A 24,425-nucleotide genomic window follows, 5' to 3' on the forward strand; every position below is an offset into this window, starting at 1 on the left:
AATTTGTGGTTAGCAATTAATACAAATGTCCTTTTTAATATCAAAATTGAATTGCTAATTAAGTAAATTAAATTAACCTTTACTCCATTCTATTTGAAGGAAATAGTCAAAAATTCATGTTAGCAATTTATATAAAAGCTAATCCAGCATTACAGTCACCCAACTGGTTTTTAATTGTGGTTCAAAGATTTTTGGCAATATCTCCAGAGAAGATCTCTCCCTTGATAAAAAGGACGAGACAAAAAGTTAAATTAAAAGAATATCCTCATTGGTGTAGTCGGTAACACTCTAGTCTTTCACACTGGTACCTCGGGTTCGATTCCCGAATGGGGAGCTTTTTAGAATAGTTAATCTTCCCGGTGATTGAATTTTTCAAAAATTCCGTGAGCAAAGACATCGATGAATTTGCTCCAAGTAGTGTAATGTATGCATTTTAGATGCTTCGCTTATAGAAATGCCATAACCCTGGTATTTCATCAAGCTTGGTTTTGGTTATGTAAAGAATTATACGACGATCAAGAAAATACAATAAAAGAACTCGATTATAAGAATCTAGCCTCAAAATGGACTAAGCTAGCTACTTTAGAATAAATAAAAGGTTTAAAAAACATCAAAGAAAGACACGCTAAACAACCACAAACAATTAGCAACATCAATGAAGAATATAGAAAATTCAAAAGAAGAATAGCAAGAGCATACTTCATCAGCATCAAATCATTACCAAATATCAACAGTTTAGAATATTTTCTTTAAAAACTTTATAAAAAACATTAAATAAAATTTTACTGATTAATTTAAAGCATTTGCTTTTAATTATCTTCACTTTTAAAAAAAAAAAAAAAAATATCTCTACTAAATAATATATTTATATTTTCCTTTGTTTTAAATAATAAATTATTTAAAATTAAAAATTAAAAATAAAATAAAAAAATTTAAAAATTTAAAAAATAAAATTTTATTTTTTAGTTTTCAGAAAATTAATCAATTTATAGTTTTAGTTTTATATTTTTTTTTTAAATTAAAAAAAAAATTTATAATTTATTTATTTTAATATGGTTTTTTTTATCTCCAATATTTAACATTAAATTAATGGGTTATTTGGAGGATGAACAATTTTATTTTTTGTTATTATTTGATGAACCTTTGCTACCATAAGTAGAATATGAATATGGTGAGGTTGGGTTGTATGATGGTGAAGTTGGGGAGTATGATGGCGAAGTTGGAGAGTATGATGGACTAGTTGGGGAGTATGATGGCGAAGTTGGAGAGTATGATGGACTAGTTGGGGAGTATGATGGGGAAGTTGGTGAATATGATGGGGAGGTTGGGGAGTATGATGGACTAGTTGGGGAGTATGATGGACTAGTTGGTGAATATGATGGACTAGTTGGTGAATAACTTGGTGAGGTTGGTGAATATGATGGTGAGGTTGGTGAATATGATGGTGAAGTTGGTGAATAACTTGGGCTAGTTGGTGAGTAGCTTGGACTAGTTGGTGAATAAAATGGTGAAGTTGGTGAATAACTTGGACTAGTTGGTGAGTATGATGGTGAAGTTGGGGAGTAGCTTGGACTGGTTGGTGAATAACTTGGACTAGTTGGAGAGTATGATGGTGAAGTTGGTGAATAGCTTGGGGAGGTTGGTGAATAGGATGGTGAAGTTGGAGAGTATGATGGTGAGGTTGGTGAATAACTTGGACTAGTTGGTGAGTAGCTTGGTGAGGTTGGTGAATAAGTTGGCGATTGTGGGAAATATGAATAACTACTACCATAGCCACCTTTATAAGCTGGTGAATTCATAGCAGATGGTGAGAAATCACCACGATAGGTTTCGTTAAATGGTGATAATGGAGCATCGTATGGATTATGGAATGGAGTTGAGCTACCGTCATATGAATATGATGGGGTTTGGCTACCTGGTGTATCTGGATAGGAGATGGCAGATGGTTCTGGTAAAGCGATAGAGTGAGCATTTTTAACCATATCTTGATTAAGATAAACTTCAAAGCTACCGGTACCTAATGGTGGAAGTTGACCCAAAATAATATTTTCAGTAACACCTTTAACATCATCAGTTTCGGAGAACATGGCGGCATCCATAAGAATTTCTACAGTTTCTTCGAAGGAACATCTCATCAATGGACCAGTTTCGACTCTATTGATACCATGACGGGTAATAGCCATAAGATGGCCTCTATATGTCATAACATCTGCTAAAACTGCTAAATGACGATAATTTACATAGGAACCATCGAAAGAAATAACAGCTCTAAGTTCTTTTAAGAGTGCATTTCTAACAGCTTCGATACCAAGTACTTGAATAATTTCTACGATATCATTCGAAGTAGTTCTTGAATGATCTACATCTGGATGGCTCATTACTTCAAGTAATGAGACACCATCAGTATCTAAAATCCATTCTTCACGATTACCATAACTGCCATCATCTAAAATCTTTGGAATCTTGTCATCAGTACGCATGAATACCTTCTTGATACCCTTGATACCACGTAAAACCATACCACTTAACATATTTGATTCGATACGACGGAGGAATTGATCATCGTCGTCATTTTCTGTTTTCATATCTTCACTTTCGACCATACGAATACGAAGAATAAGTTTATCGGCATTATCATCACTAAAAATACAATTTAAATTGAGACCAAAATCTCTGACTACACATTGGGTAATTTCGGCCATTGTTAATTTCTTTGCAGTTACCATACCTCTGTCTAGTTCTATACGAAGGAGCCATGGAGACATACGTTCGACACCAACATCTTCATTCATACCAAATTCAAAATAACTATTTACAAACTCAGCATCTTCACTGATAATGGTATTTTCTGGATCTGGGTCATAATAAATTTCGGTAGCTGAGGTAACATTAGCCAATGTGGTGTATTCGAGATGTGACTTTACAGTTTTAGCACAATCCATATCACGAGCGATATGTGGCTTCAAATAAATTGTAAGTGATGGAGTTTTAACTTGTTTGGCAATATTAATAATTTCTTTAAGACGTGGTACACCAAGAGTTACATTCTTACTACTTACACCAGCATAATGGAAAGTATTTAAAGTCATTTGAGTAGCTGGTTCACCAATAGATTGAGCTGCAAGAGCACCTACCATTTCACCTGGGTGTGCAAGAGCTTGAAGGAATTTACTTTCAATTTCACCAACAACCCAGAGGAAAGCTTTTTCTGTTAAACGGAATTCGGTTAAAACACGTTTACTAGCCATTGTACTACGTACTAATATTGAGAATAATAAAGTGGCATTGTGATATACTTCTGACCAAGCACGGTTAAAGCTTTCATCATCTTCAGTAGTATCAGCGGTGGCAATAATCTTTAAACGGGAAACTACTTTTTCTATTTCTAAAACAACAAAAGCAGGATTTAAGTCACTGACTCTTCTGATGTCAATATTGAAAAGTTTTTGGGCATTTGTAATTAAACGACGAAGATTAACTGGTAATGGCCAACTGTTTTCGCCAGTGGGTATAATTTCGTTTCTCATAAGAGTACGGTCTGATTTAATACGTTCAAATTCCTTTTCTAATGTATCACGAATTAATGGATCACCTCTAACCAATTCGATAACCAATGGATCCATCCAACCCTCACCATAGTCTGGTTTTTCAACCATATGTTTATACATTCTTTCGAGATCGTGATTGTCTTTTCTTAATGAATCGATACTTTGACTTTCGACAAAACAACCATCAATACCATCTTCACCATAAGCAAATTGAATAACATCACCCAATGAGTTTCTAACAGTGGCATCATATTTGATTGATACATCCTCCATAGCCTTTACAAGACGACGTTGAATATAACCAGTTTCTGATGTTTTTACAGCAGTATCAATAAGACCTTCTCTACCACCCATAGCATGGAAGAAAAACTCTTGTGGTGTGAGACCTCTTAAATAACTATTCTCTACAAAACCACGACTTTCTGGACCATAATCATCTTTAGTGAAATGTGGTAATGTTCTACTTTGGAAACCAAATGGTACACGTTTACCTTCGACATTTTGTTGACCTACACAAGCCATCATCTGTGAAATATTAATGAATGAACCTTTTGAACCAGCAGTTACCATTGCCTTTAAATTATTTGCTTCTGAAAGTGAATTTTGAGCACTACTACCAGCAGTATCACGAGCTTTATTTAATACTTGATTTACTTTTTGTTCAAAAGTTTCCATAACAGATTTACCTGGTTGACATTCGAATTGTTTATTTTGAGCTTTGATAATTAATTCTTTTACTTGATTTTTAGCAGATGAAATTGTAAGAGTAACCTTTTCCATTGTTTGAGCATCAGCAATAGTATCACCAATACCCATTGTGAAACCACGATTGATTAACCAATGATTAACTACAGTTTGAGTTTGATCAATAAAGAGACGACAAGTATCATGACCATGTTCGTTCATTACTACGTGAATAATTGAACCATTAGCAGCACCCAAAGAACGTTTACAAAGAATACCAGCCAACAATTCACCTCTTTCGATGATGACTCTTGTATCGCCAGCAGAACATTCATTTGGTTCTTTATCATTGTGAGTACTTGTGAAACGAATTAAATTGATATCGGGAATGATGAGTGAGAAAAGTTGTTTACCGGTCCATAATTGTTTTGGTTTTAAAATTGCTGGTGGTGGAACTTTACCATCCCATGATGGTAACCACATTAAAATATTCATAACTAAATCTCTTTCGATAAAAGTATCTCTCTTTGTGAAAAGACGACTGCCCAAAAGTGTATCTTGTACAATACCCATAACTGGACGATTTGATTGTGGAGAAACAATTTGACGTGGTACCATCATAATTTCGATAACTTCGGCACGAGTTTCTAAAGTTTGTGGAACGTGAAGATTCATTTCATCACCATCAAAATCTGCATTATATGGTGATGTTACAGAAAGATTTAAACGAAAAGTTGAATATGGCATAACCTTGATACGATGACCCATCATAGACATTTTATGAAGAGATGGTTGACGATTGAAAATAACTACATCACCATCGTTAATGTGTCTTTCGACTTTATAACCACACTCTAAATGTGTATCACTAACTTTTTTAACAAAACGTAAATCGAAACGAGTTCCATCTTCACGGATAATATATTTGGCACCTGGATGTTCATTTGGACCATTACGAATTAACTCTCTCATCTTGTCAATATTGAATGGTGTAACAGTTTCTGGATAAGTAAGATTGAGTGCAATTGAACGTGGAACACCTACTTGATCAATTGAAAGATTTGGATCGGCAGTAATTACTGTACGTGCAGAGAAATCAACACGTTTACCCATAAGATTACCTCTAATTCTACCTTCCTTACCCTTTAAACGTTGACGAATTGATTTTAATGGTCTACCAGAACGTTGTTGAGCTTGTGGGAGACCTGGAATTTCGTTATCAACATATGTAGCAACGTGAAATTGTAAAAATTGTGTGGCTTCTGTTATAATATGTGCTGGAGCACCATTCTTTTCTTGACGTTGTAATTCTTTATTGGCTTTGACGATATCTGCTAATTTATGTGTTAAATCATCTTCACCTCTTGTTGAAGTATCCATCATAATTGATGGTCTAACTGGTGGTGGTGGTACTGGTAATACTGTAGCAACCATCCAATCGGCCTTGGCCCAATCTGGATTGATACCCATTGCAATTGAGTCTTCATCTTTGATTCTCTTTAAAATATTTAAAACACGTTCTGCTGATAAAACTGATTTCTTTTCAATTGATTCATCTGTAACATCTTTGAACTCTACAATAATCTTTAAATCTTCTTTGGTAATCTTTGGTAATACATTACCACAACCACCATGCTTAACTGCTTTATCTAATTCTTCATCTGTTTTACTGAGATCGTGTTCTTCCTCTTCCTCATTACCACCAATTGCACACACTTTTTTATTCTTACAAATTTCTACAACTGCATTTAATCTATGTTTTTGATTTTTAATTTTTAAAGCTTGTCTAAATGAATATTCGCTCTAAATGGTTATTAAAATTATAGAATCGTTTATTAGTAAACCCGTATTATTAAAAATGAAAATAAAAACAATGTATTACTTACTGTATCAGTTAATAATTTTGAACAATGGAAACAAACACATCTTAAAATTTTTAATACTGTATCTATAAAACCAATATGAAAAACAGGTTTAGCCAATTCAATATGACCAAAATGGCCGGGACACTCTGCCATTGTACCTGAACAAGTTTGACATCTTTGAGTTTTATCAATTGTACCCATAGCTGGGTCTAATAAACCACCAATCTTTGGTTTGCCATTTTCGTATGTTTCTGGATGTTCAATACGCGCAACTGACATATTTCTAATTTCATCTGGGCTGAGGATACCAAACTGAACCTTTTTAACTTTTCTAAGTTCTGCTGATGATGGCGGAAAGAATGCAGCCATTTTTATATGTATATGTATATGTATTTAGGATGTGAAAAAAAAACTATTTATGGTGTGGGGTGAAAAAAATATGATTTTTTTTTTTTTTTTTTGAAAAATTTGAATTTGGTGTTTTTTTTTTTTTTTTGAAATTTTTTTTTTTTTTAAATTTTTTTTAAAGTTTTTTATATATGATTAAAATACAAAAAAAAAAAAAAAAGGTTTTTGATAAATAAAAATATGAAAAATAAATATAAATATAAATTATATATAATAAAAACAAATTATTATAAAAATTATTATTAAATCGATTGAATTATTAATATAGGCTATTAATTATTTATATAATAATAAATTCTTTTTATTATTATTTATATAATAATAAATTCTTTTTATCGACTTTTTATTCGTTCGTTGATTTTTATGTGATTCTTTAAATTTTGATTATGCTAATTTGATTTACTGATAATATTAATATATAAAATTTTTCAATAAACCTGTAATAATAGTAAGAAAAGATTTGTTAATACAAATTTTGTTGAATAAAATACAATATAGATCAAACAAAATAAAAGAAAAACATTTGTGCTTTAGAAAAAAATAAATTAAATATAAAACCCAACCCCAAAAATTATCTTTTTTATTTTTATTATTTTATTTTGGTATTTTATTTTTTTATTAGTTTTTTGAGTATGTGTGGGGGGTTTGTTTTTTTTTTTTTTTTTTTTTGTATATAAAAAAATATAAAAATAAATATATATAATTTTAGTTATGTGGTAAATAGTTATTTATTTATATATGATTCAAAAAAAACAAAATCTTTATTATCAAACAAAACTATAATGATTTAACTATTGTGATACTATTATTACTATTACTATTATTATTATTATTATTATTGTATATATAATAATAAACAAATCCAATAAACTTTTTTCCTCCAAAAAAAATTAAAATAAAAAGCAAAAAGAAAAAACAATTTGATACAAAAGAACAAAAATTAAGATAAAAGAAGGATAGAGAAGAAGAAGAAAAAGGAAGAAGAAATATTTTTTTTTTTTTATAGTTATAAAATATATAGTTATATGAATTTTTTTTTTTTTCTTTTATTTATTTATTTTTTTTTTTATTTTTTTTATATTTTTTTTATATTTATAACTACTGATATTATTCATAAATAACAGCAATGTAATTTTATTTTTAGTTTAATTAAACAAAGAAAACGATCGATCTATAATGTGTCAAAACAATATAATTATATTTAATATTAATTATATTACCTCTTCACACAATTTAAAAAATAAAAGAAATGGAAAAATAATTTTTTTTTTCATTTTTATATGCGTGAAAACAAAAAAAATTTAAAAAAAATTTTAAAAAAATTTAAAAAAAAAAATAAAAAATTAAAAAAAAAAATTAATTTTTTTTTTTTTTTTTTTTGAAAAAAATATTAATATATTTTTTTAAATTAACTTTAAACTGATCAATTTATTCTATGGGAATTCGCAATTTTTTGTGTATTTTCGAAAATGATATACATAAATAAGTCACTAAATATTAAATATGGGCACTATATTATATTATGGTAAAAAAAAATAAAATAAAATGTTTTTTTTACTTTTAAATATATATATATTTTTTTAAAAGAAAATCATTTTAAAAATTATTCAAATAAATAAAAAATTTTATAATAATTTAAATAAAGTTAAAATATCTTTAGATACTAATTGTTTTTTAATAGTAAGTGAATTTATTAATAAGATTAAAGATAGGAAAAGCAATGGTTTAATTAAAATTAGTTTTTCAATACAACCACGAAATTCGAATTGGTATAGATTCTCAACACAAAATATAGAATAGGTAAGAAATTTATATTAATTCATCTATTAAAGCAACAATAAACAACAGCATAATGGACTTTACCAACCCATAGCATAGGTTTCATTAAAAATTGGAAGAAATTAACAATATTTATTTTAATAAATTAGAAAAATAAACAAAAGATCATAATCATAAAAATTTAACAAGGATAAAATCAAACAAATAATAAATAAAAAATTTAGTTTTAAATAAATAAAAAAAAAAAACTAAAAAAAAAAAAAAGTTTTAATAAAAAAAATTTTAAAAAAAAAAGTTTTTATTTTTTTTTTTTTAAAATTTTTTTCATATTACATCTTCTTTTTATTATTTTTTCGTTGCATTTTTAAAAATAAATAAAAATCAAATCAAAATCAAATGAACTCTAATAAAAGTGTTTTTTGGGGATTCATCTCATTAAGTGTTGCAGGCTTTGGTGCATGGTATATTGAACGTACAAAATATATGGAAGAAAAGAAAAAGAAAATTGAAGAAGTAGCTGTTGCAAGACAAAAATACAGTAACCAAAATAATATTACCCAAGACGAAGGCGAAGCTTCTTATAAACCCTATGATGAAACAAACAGAAAAAGAGAAAACAATACCAATAAGTAGTAGTAGTAATAATAACAACCACCAAAACAAATTAAAATTAATAAAATATTGTAAATAATAAATAAAAACCTTTTTTTTCTTTTTTTTACTTTTTCGAATTTATTATTTTATATTACTATTTATTATTTATTTATATGTTTTTATTTAAAAATTATAATGAGATTCGAAATTGCTATAATCAATTCTAGGTGTTTTAAACATTGATAAATCGTCTCCAGATTCTGATTTTTGAGCAAGATGTTTCTTGATCATTGAAATAGTGTTAAACATTTCTTTACTGGCATATGGAACAACAACTTTATCAACCATTTCTAATTGAACTTCTGGGAATCTATTAACGACAAATGGTTTGGTTGTATCTTGATAAACATTATCTATTGAGTATGGAGTCATTTTAAATGAGATATCATCAATTGGATTTGCAATACCAATTGGTACACGATGATAATCCTAAAATACAATAATATTGAAATTTGAAATTTTTTGTTTGAGTATTTTTTGTTTGAATAATTTGATAATTTAATATTTAAAAAGTTTTTTTTTGATTGATTCCAAAATAATATGTTTGTTGATATATGATATAAAAAAAAAAGTGAGTATTATATTTATATTTATAATAAAAATAGAAAGTTTAATAATTACCTCTGTTTGAAAAACTGATGTAATACCAAGTAAACCATCATTATGTCTTGTTCTACCACCAAAAACACTTTCAACAATACCTAATTTATAAAGATGTTCATAATGAATTGCGCAAAAAGAATCTGTTTTTATATTTGGCATTAATGTTATTAAACGCTTTAAAACTTCAAAGTTGTCTTTAGTTATATAAGTATCGCATTTGACTAAAAGTAAATGATTTTCTGGTGAATATGAAATTTTTGAACAATTTTGTGGGAAATCGACCCATTTTAAACCTAAATTTGCTGCAAAGTGATTCATAGCTTTAATTGCGATACTGCTACGACTTGACATACTATTAAAATTACCAACACTAAAAAACTATATATATTAATGTTTTTTATTAGTATTATTATATTTATCGTATTATCGTATTATCTTGATTTGATTAAAATTCTGATTTGATATTTTGATGATCACTTACAACAATTGGATCTGATTTACCTCTAACTGAGGAGAAAATTGATAATAAACTCTTTGAAAATTGACTCATCCTGCTGCTGTGTTGTTGTTTATTAAAATAAACTATTTATTAAATAATTTAAAATGATAATGCAATAATACGAAAAAAATAAATTATAAAAAAAAAAATAAAAAATAAAAATAAATAAAAAATTGAAAAAAAAAAAAAAATTAAAATTTTTTTTTTTTTGTGCGAAAACGAAAATTGGGATAATTAAATATTATAAAAGTATCCACACATATTTTTATTAATTAATAAATAAACAATTTTCTATAAATATATAACTTCCTTTTTTTTGTTTTATAATAAAATAATCATCAATTTTTTATTTTTATTTTTTTTTATTTTTATTTTTATTTTTTTTTAATTCATTATTATAAAAAAAAAAAAGATGGTTTTTAAGTTATTATATATAGGAGCTACTTCTGCCATTTTAATGTTTTAAGATAGGTAATGAATTAACGATTAAATTTTTTTAAAGAATGTTCTTGAAAAAATGAATACCTAGATATTTTGGGTGATTTATGTAAAATTATTATAATAATTTAAATTAAAATAAAAAAAAATAAAAAAAAAAAAAATAAAAAAAATAAAATAAAAAATCATAATAATAAAAAAAAAGCTTACATATATTTATTTTATTTACTTTCACATACCATTTACATATATATCTATATTTAAACGACATCAACTATCCATACATTTTAAAAAATAAAAAAAAAAATAAAATAAAATATTGTTTTATTGTTTGTTACAGCAACTGTTGTAGTTATTTCTTAATATAATATTTTTCAATAAAAAATAACACACATACACATACACACATACACACAGAAATTTTTTTTTTTATAAATTTATTTATTTTCTATTTTTATTTTTTTATTTTTTTTTATAAATTTTTATTTTTATTTTTTAATATTTTTGTTTTTTAATATATTATATAGCTTATATGTGATATAAATAATTAAAATTGTTTATTCGTTTGAGCGATTTATTCAAAATTCTCACACATTATTAAAGTTACACTTATATATTCACATTCACATAAAAGAAATAAAACTATTTTTATATCAATTTATAATAGTATCATAAAAACTTTTTTTATTAATAAGGTTTTAACCTTTTCTCAATTTTTTAATAAATTTTTTAATAAATTTTTAACTTTTTTTTTTAAATTAAAAAATTTGCAAAAAAAAAAAAAAAAAAAAAAATGGATTCAAACAACTTTTTTACACCTGTAAAGAATCTGTACACACAAATGAAAGGTAATATAAATTTCCCTCAAACAAATAGCAACAATAAAACAAGTAATAATAAAAAAACAAATAATGCAGTGGATGATGATTTATATGATAATATTCACAAAACAAATAATTATGAAGAAAATAAACAAATAAACAAAAATAAATCCAAATCAACCAAAAGCAATCACAATAATGAATATGACCAAAATAGTTTAAAACCAATGAGAAATAAACAGGATAATATAAATGATAAAAACCAAAAACAGATAACAGATGATTCAAATAATGATTATGTTCCATTACAAACCAAAAGTAAAACAAGAAACACAAATAATAGTGGTAACACCAATGGTAATAATAGCAACTCATATAATTTTAATAATCAAAATTTTATCAATAAAAACTTATTTGAAGAGGAAGGAATAAATTATAATACATATGATGATAATAGTTATAAAAATGGATCAACTTTTTATACAAACAGCAACAAGAATAATAGTTCAACATCAACAACACATTTCAATGGTAATGGTAATTACAAAAATAAACCATTACCCACACCATCATTTAATAATAAAAATAACGATATGAACAGTATTAATAACAATAATAATAATCATAATAGTAATTATTATAATAATAATCTTGGCTATTCCAACAGTGTCACTTTAAACGATTACAATTATAATGACACAGATGACAACTATGCAAATAATGGTGATGTGTTTGATGATTTAAGTCTTGGTGATAGTAATAGCAGTGTTAAAAGTAATATATCAAGCAAAAAGGGTGACCATAAAAAAAATAATTCAAATGATTCTTTATTGGATGAAAAATTGTTTTCAGAGTTTTCAGATTTTGTAGAAATCAAAGATAAAAATGTAATTATTAAATTAAAATTTTATTTTTAAAAATTATATTGACGATATTTTACTTTTTTTTTTTAAAGGTTTCACCCATTTGTGGTCAATATTATATTCCATTTTATCAATCATCTGAAATGTGTAGCAATGAAGCAAGAAAATGGTTAGAAGAAAGATGGTTTTTACCTGCAAATTTTAAAGATATTCAATGGAGTTCACCATCAAGATTTTATTTCCCAGTATATGTTTTTTCGATGACTACGACAGTATTTTATGTAGCCACATTTACAGTTAATGATTTCTCAAATACAACACCGCAACAAAAGTTAACGAGTAGCCACGAGGAGGTAGTATTTTGTGCATCAACTTCATTTGATTCTTCATTGGTAGACCAATTGGTTAAAGAGGGCAGTTATTCAAATAGATCTACTCATTTATTACCACCAATTGAAGAGTTATTAAAATACTCACCAAATCAAACCAGATTGCCTGAAAAAGTTTTATCTGTTGATATTTCAAAAGAGGAGATAACAGAAAAAGTAAGTGGTATTTTTAATGTTTTTTTTTTCGTTGTTATATTTATTAATAATTTTTATTTATTTTAGTTTGTAAAACCATACATCGAAAAATTAGAAAAAAAGAAATGTTTAAAGGAGGTTCAAGAAAAGAATGGTGTAAAAAATGTAGATTTACAAATTAATAAACTTTTAATCGATAGTGAAGAGTATTCAATTGTTTTCCTTCCAATTAACTCCTTAACTTATCAATATGGTGATAAATTATACGAAACTCTTACAAGTGGTAAAAAAAGTAAAACTGTTGGCTTTAGACCCATTGGCACAGGTTCGGTTGGCGGAGCAATTTATGACATGGTTTCCAAGGTTTCCACAACTGTCAAAGAAAGTATTTAAAAAAAAAAAACTTTTTTTTTTTTTGTATATAATTATGTATATATTTCAAATTAGCAATCAAAATTTTTCAAATAATAATAATTTTATTATTTTTATTTCGCAATTTTTAAAAAAAACAGTCCAAACTACAAAATAAATATTTATTTAACTTATTTTTCTCTAAATTTATCATTTTTCACACACATTTTAATTTTTTTTATAAATTTAGTCTTTATCCCCATTATCTTTTTTTATAAAAAAAAAATCATTCATTTCCCTTTCGAATATTGTGAATTTAATTAAATTATATTATATTTTTTTTTTTTAAAATTTTTTTTTTTTTTAAAATAATTTTTTTTTAAATTAAAATTTTTTTTTATTGCTTTTGTTATTTTTTTTTATTTTTAAATTTTATCTTATATATTTATACAATCAACAAAATGTGTAGAAGTTATTTAGTTGATAGCTCTGATAGATTGGTTTTACCAGATAATGTAAAGCCAGTCAAGTATGATGTTCACTTAAAACCAAATCTCAAAGATTTTGTTTTTAGTGGTGAAGAGCAAATTACCCTCAACATTGTCAAACCAACCAAGTCCATTGTAATTCACAGTATTGAAGTCGAAATTGCATCCGTTGAAATTCTTGGCCAAAAACCATCATCAATCGAATTCAATAAAGAAGAGGAAGTTGCTGTTTTCAATTTTGATCAAGAATTACCAGTTACTACCAATGCTGTACTTTCAATTAAATTCACTGGTATTCTTAATGATAAATTAAAGGGTTTCTACCGTTCACAATATATTGTCGATGGTGAAGAACGTTATATCGCCACCACTCAATTCGAAGCTACTGATTGTAGACGTGCATGTAAATATAATTTATTTTTTTCAGCATATATAATTCAAATAACTAATATTAATTAAAATAAAACCTTAGTCCCATGTTTTGATGAACCAGCTCTTAAGGCTGTTTTCAACATTAAAATTACCTGCCAAAAAGAACATATTGCAATTTCAAATATGCCAGAGACATCAATTGTTGAAAATGGAGATAACACCAAAACCTATACGTAAATATCAACTTTAAAATTGATGAGGGTTTTATTTATTAATATTAATATTGATTTTGTTTATCTTAGTTTCGATACTACACCAATTATGAGTACCTATTTAGTTGCTTTTATTATTGGTGATTTGGAATATGTCGAAGGCAAAACTAAAGGTGGTATTAGAGTACGTGTCTACAAAGTTAAAGGTATCAAAGAATCCGCTGATTTTGCTCTTGATGTTGGTGTTAAAGCTTTGGATTTCTTTATTGACTATTTTGAAATTCCATATCCATTATCAAAATGTGATCATGTTGCCATTCCAGATTTCGCAATGGGTAAGAAATATTTTATTATGATACTTTTAAATAAATAAATTACTAATAATATTTAATTTTTATTTCTAAAATTTACTTGTAATTTTTAGGTGCTATGGAAAGTAAGTTAATGTTTTTTTTAAAATTTTTTTTAAATATATATATTAATTTTTTTATCTATATTTTTTATAGATTGGGGTTTAATTACTTATCGTCAAAGTATTTTATTAACTTCTGAAAAGACTACTCTTCTTACAAAGCAAGATATTGTTGGTGTAATTGGCCATGAATTGGCTCATCAGGTAGGTATCCGTTTTATTTTTTTTTTCTTCACATATTCATTACAAATACTAATATTATTTTTTAATCATAGTGGTTTGGTAATTTAGTAACAATGGAGTGGTGGTCTCAATTATGGTTAAATGAAGGTGGGTTTATAATATTATTTAAATAATATTAATAATATGAGTTTTAATTAATTAGTTTTTCTTTTTATATTATCCCTACATTAGGTTTTGCAACTTTTATGGGTTACCTTGTTACAGATTATTTATTCCCAGAATGGAATGTTTGGTTAGAATTTTCACAATCATATAGAAATGAAGCTCTTCATTTAGATGCCCTTGAAAGCTCCCATGCTATCGAGGTACCAGTTCGTTCATCATCACAAATCAATGAAATTTTCGATACTATTAGTTACAACAAAGGTTCATGTGTTATTCAAATGTTAGAAAAACGTTTTGGTGATTCATTCAGAAAAGGTCTTACTCATTACTTAAACAAGCATTCATACATGAATACCAAAACAGAAGATCTTTGGGAATCAATCTCTTTAATTTCAGGTGTCGATGTTAAAGCTTTTATTGATAACTTCACCAAATATCCAGGTTATCCAGTAGTTAGTATTAAAGAAACATCAAACGGTACCTATGAATTATCTCAAAAGAAATTCAGAGTTCAAGGTGAAGAAAAACCAACTGACCCAATTTGGAACTGTTTCATTAAATTCCAAACTGACAAAGGATCATACGATTTCACTTTAACTAAGAAATCAGATACTTTTACCATTCCAGATTCAAATCCAAATGGTTGGATCAAACCAAACTATGGTCAAACTGGTTACTTTAGAATCGCTTATACCCCAGAAATCATCAAAGGTTTAGAACCAACAATTTTATCATTACAATTACCAGCTCCAGATCGTTTGGGTCTCTTATCTGATGTCTACAACCTTTGCAAGAGTGGTGCCACTCCAATTTCAGTCTTTATGAATTTGGTTACCTCTTACAAGAATGAAAAAGAAGCTGATGTTTGGAACTTCATTATGATTTCATTAAACGAAATCAGTGACCTTATTTCTGATCAAGATTACTACACTCAATTCAATAAGATTTTCATTGACCTCTTAAAACCAACTTCATTAAAACTTGGCTTTGATACAAAACCAAGCGATTCATCAAGTGACACTTTACTCCGTGGCAAGATTAATGGTAAGTTAGGTGCTTTGGGTGATAAAGATATTGTTGAAGAATCAAGAAAGAGATTTGAACTCTATGAAAAAGATCAATCATCTTTAGATTCAAATATTCGTAGTTGTGTTTTACTCACCTATGTCAAAAATGGTGGTGAAGCTGAACAACAAAAAATCATCGATCTCTACCGTAAAACTACTGATATCGCCGAAAAATTAGCTTTGCTCGTCGTTATTCCATTCTCACCAAATGAAGCTTTAGTTAGAAAAGCCCTTGAATTCTCAATTTCAAAAGATGTCAGAAGTCAAGATTCATATGCCCTTTGGAGAGTACCAAATACTTATAAACCAGTCGTTTGGAAATATTTAACAGAAAACTTTGCCAAAATCAATGAAATCTTTGGTGAAAGTGGTTTATTCCCATATATGATTTCATTCTCACTCACATCAAAAATGAGTGATGAACAATACAAAGAAGTTGAAAACTTTTTCAAAGAACATCCAGTACCAATGGCCGATCGTTCAATTAAAAACGATTTAGAAAAAATTCAAAACAATACAATTTGGTTTAATTCATTCAACTCTGATTTATTAAATTGGATCAAGAATCATTAAATTAAATTTTATAATTAGAATCATTTAGTTTAAATAAACCTTTTCCTTTTATTCATTAATTAATTTTTTTTTTTTATATTTTTTTTTTTAATTTTTTTTTTATTTTTAATTTTTTTTTTTTTCATTTTTTTTCATTTTTTTAATTTAAATTTTGTAAAAATAATTAATAATTAATAATTAATAATTAATAATTAATAAATAATAATAACCAAACCAAAAATCAAAAATCAAAAATCAATAATAATCAATAATCAATAGTCAATAACCAATAATCAATAATCAATAATCAATAATCAATAATCAATAATCAATAATCAATTAAAAGATTAGAAGAAATAATAAATTTAGATCAATAAAAGAATGAGTACATTTATAAAGGTTAACGAAATTAAACCCTATACAAAGAATATAAATTGTGTATTTATAGTATTAGACAAAGGATTACCAACAAAAAAAAAAGAAGGCACAATTTTTCAAGTATTGGTAGCAGATTCATCAGCAGCTATAAATATGACACTTTGGGATGTTATTGGTGAACAGGTACAACCAGGTGATATTTTAAGATTAAAAGGAGGATATTCAAATATTTACATAGATTTATTAAATTTATATGTTGGTAAAACTGGCTTAATCGAAAAAATTGGAGAGTAATATTATTTCACATGCATACAAATAAACTTAAAGGTTATTAATATTTTTATGTTTTATATAGATTTACATTTCCGTTTGTAGAAGCTCCAAATTTAAGTGCAACACTTTGGAATGTGCACCCAGATCCAAACAACCCTAAAAATATGGTAGCAACACCAAAAATAAAATCCAATCCAATGAAACCTAATCCAATGATACAACATCCTCCCCAACAACCTAAATAATAATAATAAGTAATAATAATAAATAAATAATAAATAATAATAATAATAATAATAATAATAATAATAATAATAATAATAATAATAATAATAATAATAATAATAATAATAATAATAATAATAATAATAATAACAATAATAATAATAACAATCTATTTTTTTATTTTTTTTGCATGTACATATAATTTTATAAAAATAAATAAAACGAATGAATGTTGATTATAGTTTTTTATATTCTTTATTAAATTTTAACTTTCACCAGTTGCCTCATCATCAGGTGATAGAGTTCGATTTTCATTTTTAGTTTTTCTTTTATCTGCCTCTTTTTTACGATATATTAAATAAACTGTAATAAAGGATATTAAAAGTATTGAAAAAAACAAAACCAAAGGTATAATTATTATTTTTTTTCTTTCTTCATTTTTTCTAAAGCTTTTTATACCGTCATCCTCTTCGACTATACTAGAAACAGGTTTTGTTTTATTAAATATAAAATCCCCATTACCCTTTAAATTTTCAATTGAGCTATTCTTTAAATAAACATTAATATTGGAACCTATAATAGGGTTTTTTGAATATATTTGAGAGTTTTTAATTATAACTTTTTTTGCATTAGGAGATATTAGACCATTTGAAAATTCACTTCCAATATATGAATTATCTATCTTAATTTCCATTTTGGAGTCTGTGTATAATAAACCTGTGATATGATTTTTTTCTGGAAAATTATATGAAAAAATAGAATTTGAAATTACAATACTTGTATTGTCGTCTTCAAAATTAATGTATTTCAAATCATCACCTAATCGATAGCAGTTTAAATATATAATTGCATTGTTTTCTTTAAAATTAACTGGTCCCAATGGATGAAATTTATCATTTATAATATTATTTGATACTCTTGTATTTAAAATTTTTACATGTAAGTTGTTAAATGTTGAAAACATATTACTTAAAAAAATATCTATGATAAATTGAAAGCTATTATTACTAATTATAGTGTTGTTAAATATTACCTCGGCATTGTTATTTCTAAACTCTGCAATTTGAATAAATGTGTTATTATTGAAAGTACTATTATTAAGAATAAGTTTTGAGTTGTCATAAATTATAAAAAAATTTTGTGTGTTTGAATTTAAAAATAAACAATTGTTTATTTTTATATTTATAATATAAACAAATAATATCGTATCAGTGTAGCCAGTAAAGATACATTCATCAAATTCAATAAATTTTCTTGCTAATGGAATGTCCTTCAGCCATGAGTTGCTGTATAATACTGAATTTAAAAAGAAACCTTTTTCAAATATTAAGTTTCTTATAAATCCACTATTAAACTCTTGGTAAACTGTATTAATAAAACTTGAATGCCAATTTTCTAACACAAAGTTGTCCATTTTTATGAATATTTCATTACATTTATAATAACCTATGGTTTCATTTGTTACCATGAAATTAATATTATCAACAGCTGGTTTAAATACTACTTTAGTATTTTCCATTACAGTGTATTCTGTATCTATTACTTGAAAATAAACTTTACAATAGTTATTTATAATACCTATTTTACTTTCATCATTATTTTCAACCACTATTTCCGATAAATTATATCTATTTATAATCCATATAAATAAAGTTGATGTATACTCTTTTTCATATGATATTTCAAGGTTTCTTGCTCTTTCCCCAATATCATAAAAACTATTACATGGAGGGTTTATTTCTTTTTTTAATAAAAAATCAAAATCACCACATAACGAATTATTTGAGTTTTTTTTTAAATTTAAATCAATAACTAAATGATAACTATTTGAAAAATAAATAAAGAAAATATTTAAAAAAACTATTACATCCAAAATTTTCATTTTTTAAAATGAATATTAAATGTCTAATGATATTTTTTTTAAATATATTAATTTTTTTAAAACAGTTTATAAAATTTTCTTAAATGTTTTTAATTTACCCCCATATAACCACTACTTTTAAAAGTATTAATTTTAATCTAAAAAGTTTATAAATATATTAAAAATATATTTTTTGTTTTTTTATTAATTTTAATTTAATTATTATTATAATAATTGAAATTTTCTAACTCTTTTCCTTCATTTTCAGGTTGTGCCTTTTCATCTCGGTTTCCTTCTATACTACTATTTACCTTAGAAATATGCAACTTTAGTTTTAATATTATTGAAATGGCCAGTAAGATAACACCAATCGGTAATAAACAAGATATTAAAATTATATTTAAATTTTTTTTTTTAATATTATTTTTTTCTTTTTGAATTTTTATATTCCTATCATTATCTCCTTCTTTTACAACTTCACTACTATTAATTAATTTAGGAATGTTTGAAAATAAATTTGACCCAATTAAAGTTAATTTTGTATTTTTTGATTCAATTGATATATTTGATTGTATATTACAATTTTCTAATATAATTTCTTTTGGATTTAATGCCTCAATCCCGGTACTAAAATCTTTTCCTAAATATACATTTTTTAATACAACACTATTTGTAGTGTCCGTTAATAAAAAGCCTTGTTTATCACCATAAAAATTATTATTCAAGTAGCAGTCACTAATTTGAAGAGTATTATTTTTTTGATCAGATGAGAAAAACTCCAAAAAAAAAACTTTTTCTGTTTCAAATGAATCAATATTCATTGTTAGATCCTCTTCATAATAAAAAAAATTTCTAAAAAATTTTAAATTTTTTATATTAACTGAATAACTTTCGCTTCTCTTTATAGAAATAAAAATATTAAAGTTGAAATTTGAATATAAAGTTGTATTTAATATTTCTATATTGACACTGACACCATAAAACTCTATAAAACTATTTCTAAAATAATTGTCATGTAAAACACATGATTTCATTGATAAAAATGAATCACCTTTCATTTGTATAATTGAGCCTTTATATTGGGTTATATCTGAAAAAATAGTATTAAAAAAAAAAGATTTGGAATTGAAGAGGTTTATAATTGGGTTTTCAAAGACATACATAATTTGATTTTTATCTTTTAAAATATAATTTTTTATAATACAACTATTGAAATAATACAAATTTATATACATGTTTAAATTGAACTCTTCATCTATGTAAAGTATTTTTTTTATATTATCGAATACACATTTATTAAAGATAAAACTTCTATTTGAAAATTTATTTGATGAAATGTTGTAAATATTTGAAATAATTCCATTTTCATAATACCAGTTTATGAACTTAAAATTGTTTATTATAATGTATTTGCCAAAATCTGGATTAAAATCGTTTCTATTATGGGTTAAAAAACTACCCAGGGTATCATAACCATCTACTACTAATGTTGATTTGTTATTATAGTTTAACTTTTCATCAACTATTTGAAAAGTTATATTTGTAAAATGACTATTTATTTCTCCAAAAGTTATTGAAGATCCTTTTGTCAATATCCAATCTTGGTTATTTTTATTTAAAATAAAAATATTTAAAATTTTTTCATTTTCAATATTTAAATCGAATGATTTTTTGCCTGCATCATAAAAAGATGTGCATGGTACTTTGATATCACCACAATTAAAACCGGTATAGTTTATATTAGATGAAAAATCTATTATAATAGTATAACTATTTATAATATTTATAAACATAAATATTAAAAAAACTGGATAGTAAAACATTTTCATTTTATTTATAATGTTTAAAAATTAAAAAAAATAAAAATACAAAATTTAAAAACATTTTTATGGTGTGGGTAAAAAGGTTAAATATGGGTTATAATCCTTTTTTTTACTTCCTTTTAAAATATATTAATTTTAATTTATTAATTTAGTTTATTTTTGTTTTTAACCCACATTTTAAAGAAAAAATATTTTTTTTAAAAAAAAAGATAATTTATTATTTCTTTATATGAGAATTTAATTTTTTTAAAAAATGATAAAAAATTATTTATAATCTAAAAAAGAATATTTTTGTAATAAATAAAAATAAAAGTTTTGTTAATTAAATCAAAACTCATACATTGGGCTATTATTTTGAAAATATATGTGAAAATTTCATAATTCAATTGAGTGATAATAGTTTTGATCATATAAAAACTATTAATAAAAATAAAAATAAAAATAAAATAAAAATAAAAATAAAAATAATAATTATTAATATGATATAATCAAAAACAATCATATTTATAAATATCCAATCAATTAAAAGTTTGATTTAAAATTTTCATAACACCACTAAAATAAAAATTTGTTTTATTTATTAAATCATATATTTGTCATAAAACTATGCTACTAAATTATAATAATTTTATTTGTTTTTTATATTTAAAATACACCCACAAATGCCACACCCTACCATTTTTTTAATTTTTTTTTTATTTTAATAAAAAAATCTATAAATCAATTCATAAAAGTATATATACTATTGTATACTAATTCAAACTACTATTATTTTTAAATATTGTAAAAAAAGCAAAAGAAAAAAGGTTTGATAAAATTTGTATTTAAATTTATTTCATTTTTATTTATCATTATTTTTTTTTATCATTTTATTTTATTGTGTCATTATAATTTAAAAAAGGGTTTATTTTCAAAATAGTTTAGTTTTTTAAACATGCTAGAAAATATTGGTAAATCAATTAAAAAATCAATAGATGGTTTAGATATTAAAAACTCACTGCATTTATCCAACAATCACAAAGATGAATTTAATGAAGAAACAAGAGTAGAGTTACAAAAAAAACTTGATGAGGTGGTTGCAATTTTAAAAAGTGAAATTTCTTCATATTATTTATATAAAGATATTTCAGCAAGAGTTAAAACTGTAGAGTCTTTAAACAGAAAATTAATTTCAAGAAAAATAGATAACTGGAGAGAATTGTCAGATTATTGTGGAGCGGGTAGGTATAAAAATATATAAAGTTAATTTTATTTTATTAATTTTAATTTTTAATATTTCTTTATTTTATTTTTTTTCTAGCAATCATCATACACCCACTTAAAACTACAGAAGAGGTAATGGAGATTTTAAGAAATCTACATAAAACAAATAATAAATGCAAAAACTTTAAAATGTAAGTATTATTGGTTTATATAATTTTTTTTAAATATTTAACCTGTTTATTTTTATAACAAAAGAGTTAAGGAAGAGATCAAAGGTCCAAAAGATTCATCACAATTTGCCTATAGAGCATTACATTGCGATGCTTTATATGGTGATTGCAAAATTGAAATCCAAGTTAGAACCTGTTATCAAGACATATGGAACTGTATCAGTCACCAAGCATATGAATTACAACGTCTAAAAGGTTATGACCAAGCCCATGTATACCAAGAGAGTTACACCAAATATCATCACTCTGGAAATATCAGAAGAAATCTGTTCATCTACCATTAGACAACACGGAAAAGAAGTACCAGATGTAGGCGACACCATTGATGATACTGATGAACTTAAATTACTTATTGCAAAAAAACTAAAATACAACGGACCAATAAACGATTGGGAATTTAATGTAGCTTACGAAGCTTTAAAAGCAAAAAATGAAATCAAAACAGAAGAAGTCGAAAGATTGTGGAAAGAATTTACCAATAAACTACACGAAACTAATAATAATAATTTAATTTTCAAATTTTCTCAGTTTATTATGATTGGCGAAACCTATGACCCTAACACAATATCAAATCCAAAAATAATAAATGATGTGCTAAACAAGTTTGAAAGCGTTTTAAAATTTAAAACAAATCACTTTTTTAGAGTATAGAATAAAATAAAAATAATTAATAAAATAAAAATAGAAATATCCCAAATTATAAAATTTTTTTTTTTAATTTATTTATTGCATTGATTTAACTTTATAGTTATTTGTTTTATCCCAATAATGATCTGATGTTTAAGACTTTTTCAAATCTATTTAAGACATCAACAATCAACTTGGTGTTTGATGGGGAGTTTGGATCAAAGCTTTGACCCAAAATAATATATTCTGAAAATTTAAAAATGAGGTTATTGTGATCATTTCCTTTTAATTTTGAGGCAAATTCTTTCCATTCTCTTTCTACTTCTTCAGTTTTGATTTTGTTTTTTGATTTTAAAGCCTCATATGCTACATTAAATTCCCAATCGTTTATTGGTCCATTGTATTTTAGTTTTTTTGCAATAAGTAATTTAAGTTCATCAGTATCATCAATGGTGTCGCCTACATCTGGTACTTCTTTTCCGTGTTGTCTAATGGTAGATGAACAGATTTCTTCTGATATTTCCAAGAGTGATGATATTTGGTGTAACTCTCTTGGTAAACTGTGAGCTTGATCATAACCTTTTAGACGTTGTAATTCATAAGCTTGATGGCTGATACAGTTCCATATGTCTTGGTAACAGGTTCTAACTTGGATTTCAATTTTGCAATCACCATATAGAGCATCGCAATGTATTGCCCTATATGCAAACTGTGATGAATCTTTTGGACCTTTGATTTCCTCTTGAACACTATTGGTTTTTTTTTAAAATAAAAATAATTAGTATTATCTACAAAGATAAGAATAGATTTTATTATTATTACATTTTAAAGTTTTTGCATTTCTCATTTGTTTTATGTAGATTTCTTAAAATCTCCATTACCTCTTCTGTAGTTTTAAGTGGGTGTATGATGATTGCTAAAAAAAAAAAAAAAAAAAAAATTATAATTAATTTATCAAAATAAAAAAACTAATAATTTTAAAAGAACTTTTTAATAATATATTTTATACATACCAGCACCACAATAATCGGATAATTCTCTCCAACTGTCTATTTTTCTTGTAATTAATTTTCTATTTGCAGACTCTACAGTTTTAACTCTTGCTGAAATATCTTTATATAAATAATATGAAGAAATTTCACTTTTTAAAATTGCAACCACCTCATCAAGTTTTTTTTGTAACTCTACTCTTGTTTCTTCATTAAATTCCTCCTTTTTTCTTTCTCCTGGAATTAAATTTAATTTTCCTAAGCCTAACATTTTATTTGTATCTCTTTGTGTTTCTATTTATTATTATATGTTTATTAAAAAAAAAAA

General features: G+C 25.1%; 10 protein-coding genes across 10 annotated transcripts; 5 read left to right on the top strand and 5 right to left on the bottom strand.

Annotated features, from left to right (window-relative positions):
- Window positions 1–1,115: 1,115 nt before the first annotated feature.
- On the bottom strand, window positions 1,116–6,466 carry DICPUDRAFT_149604 (uncharacterized protein; the record flags this gene model as incomplete). The annotated part of the gene is made up of 2 exons (XM_003285671.1): window positions 1,116–6,035; window positions 6,119–6,466. The coding sequence occupies 2 exons, from the start codon at window positions 6,464–6,466 to the stop codon at window positions 1,116–1,118; spliced, it is 5,268 nt and encodes a 1,755-aa protein (XP_003285719.1).
- Window positions 6,467–8,680: 2,214 nt separating this feature from the next.
- On the top strand, window positions 8,681–8,917 carry DICPUDRAFT_149605 (uncharacterized protein; the record flags this gene model as incomplete). Its single annotated transcript, XM_003285649.1, has 1 exon — window positions 8,681–8,917. One exon carries the CDS (start codon window positions 8,681–8,683, stop codon window positions 8,915–8,917), a length of 237 nt encoding a protein of 78 aa, XP_003285697.1.
- Window positions 8,918–9,061: 144 nt separating this feature from the next.
- On the bottom strand, window positions 9,062–10,091 carry DICPUDRAFT_29739 (uncharacterized protein; the record flags this gene model as incomplete). The annotated part of the gene is made up of 3 exons (XM_003285672.1): window positions 9,062–9,367; window positions 9,560–9,919; window positions 10,023–10,091. 3 exons carry the CDS (start codon window positions 10,089–10,091, stop codon window positions 9,062–9,064), a joined length of 735 nt encoding a protein of 244 aa, XP_003285720.1.
- Window positions 10,092–10,981: 890 nt separating this feature from the next.
- On the top strand, window positions 10,982–13,240 carry DICPUDRAFT_94001 (uncharacterized protein). Its single transcript, XM_003285650.1, has 3 exons — window positions 10,982–12,186; window positions 12,255–12,707; window positions 12,774–13,240. Exons 1-3 carry the CDS (start codon window positions 11,272–11,274, stop codon window positions 13,077–13,079), a joined length of 1,674 nt encoding a protein of 557 aa, XP_003285698.1. The 5' UTR covers window positions 10,982–11,271; the 3' UTR covers window positions 13,080–13,240.
- A 258-nt stretch (window positions 13,241–13,498) lies between these two features.
- On the top strand, window positions 13,499–16,570 carry DICPUDRAFT_46283 (uncharacterized protein; the record flags this gene model as incomplete). Its single annotated transcript, XM_003285651.1, has 7 exons — window positions 13,499–13,928; window positions 13,998–14,130; window positions 14,200–14,444; window positions 14,534–14,545; window positions 14,616–14,725; window positions 14,797–14,851; window positions 14,936–16,570. 7 exons carry the CDS (start codon window positions 13,499–13,501, stop codon window positions 16,507–16,509), a joined length of 2,559 nt encoding a protein of 852 aa, XP_003285699.1. The 3' UTR covers window positions 16,510–16,570.
- Window positions 16,571–16,869: 299 nt separating this feature from the next.
- DICPUDRAFT_76639 (uncharacterized protein) lies at window positions 16,870–17,384 on the top strand (the record flags this gene model as incomplete). The annotated part of the gene is made up of 2 exons (XM_003285652.1): window positions 16,870–17,156; window positions 17,222–17,384. 2 exons carry the CDS (start codon window positions 16,870–16,872, stop codon window positions 17,382–17,384), a joined length of 450 nt encoding a protein of 149 aa, XP_003285700.1.
- Window positions 17,385–17,629: 245 nt separating this feature from the next.
- On the bottom strand, window positions 17,630–19,246 carry DICPUDRAFT_149610 (uncharacterized protein; the record flags this gene model as incomplete). The annotated part of the gene is made up of 1 exon (XM_003285673.1): window positions 17,630–19,246. The coding sequence occupies one exon, from the start codon at window positions 19,244–19,246 to the stop codon at window positions 17,630–17,632; it is 1,617 nt and encodes a 538-aa protein (XP_003285721.1).
- A 194-nt stretch (window positions 19,247–19,440) lies between these two features.
- On the bottom strand, window positions 19,441–21,054 carry DICPUDRAFT_76641 (uncharacterized protein; the record flags this gene model as incomplete). The annotated part of the gene is made up of 3 exons (XM_003285674.1): window positions 19,441–20,057; window positions 20,115–20,315; window positions 20,517–21,054. 3 exons carry the CDS (start codon window positions 21,052–21,054, stop codon window positions 19,441–19,443), a joined length of 1,356 nt encoding a protein of 451 aa, XP_003285722.1.
- A 928-nt stretch (window positions 21,055–21,982) lies between these two features.
- DICPUDRAFT_76642 (uncharacterized protein) lies at window positions 21,983–23,132 on the top strand (the record flags this gene model as incomplete). Its single annotated transcript, XM_003285653.1, has 4 exons — window positions 21,983–22,268; window positions 22,349–22,442; window positions 22,507–22,606; window positions 22,704–23,132. The coding sequence occupies 4 exons, from the start codon at window positions 21,983–21,985 to the stop codon at window positions 23,130–23,132; spliced, it is 909 nt and encodes a 302-aa protein (XP_003285701.1).
- A 106-nt stretch (window positions 23,133–23,238) lies between these two features.
- On the bottom strand, window positions 23,239–24,368 carry DICPUDRAFT_149613 (uncharacterized protein; the record flags this gene model as incomplete). Its single annotated transcript, XM_003285675.1, has 3 exons — window positions 23,239–23,857; window positions 23,931–24,024; window positions 24,122–24,368. 3 exons carry the CDS (start codon window positions 24,366–24,368, stop codon window positions 23,239–23,241), a joined length of 960 nt encoding a protein of 319 aa, XP_003285723.1.
- Window positions 24,369–24,425: the final 57 nt, after the last annotated feature.

The sequence above is a fragment of the Dictyostelium purpureum genome (genome assembly GCF_000190715.1).
Source record: "Dictyostelium purpureum unplaced genomic scaffold DICPUscaffold_51, whole genome shotgun sequence".
Lineage (NCBI taxonomy): Eukaryota > Evosea > Eumycetozoa > Dictyosteliales > Dictyosteliaceae > Dictyostelium > Dictyostelium purpureum.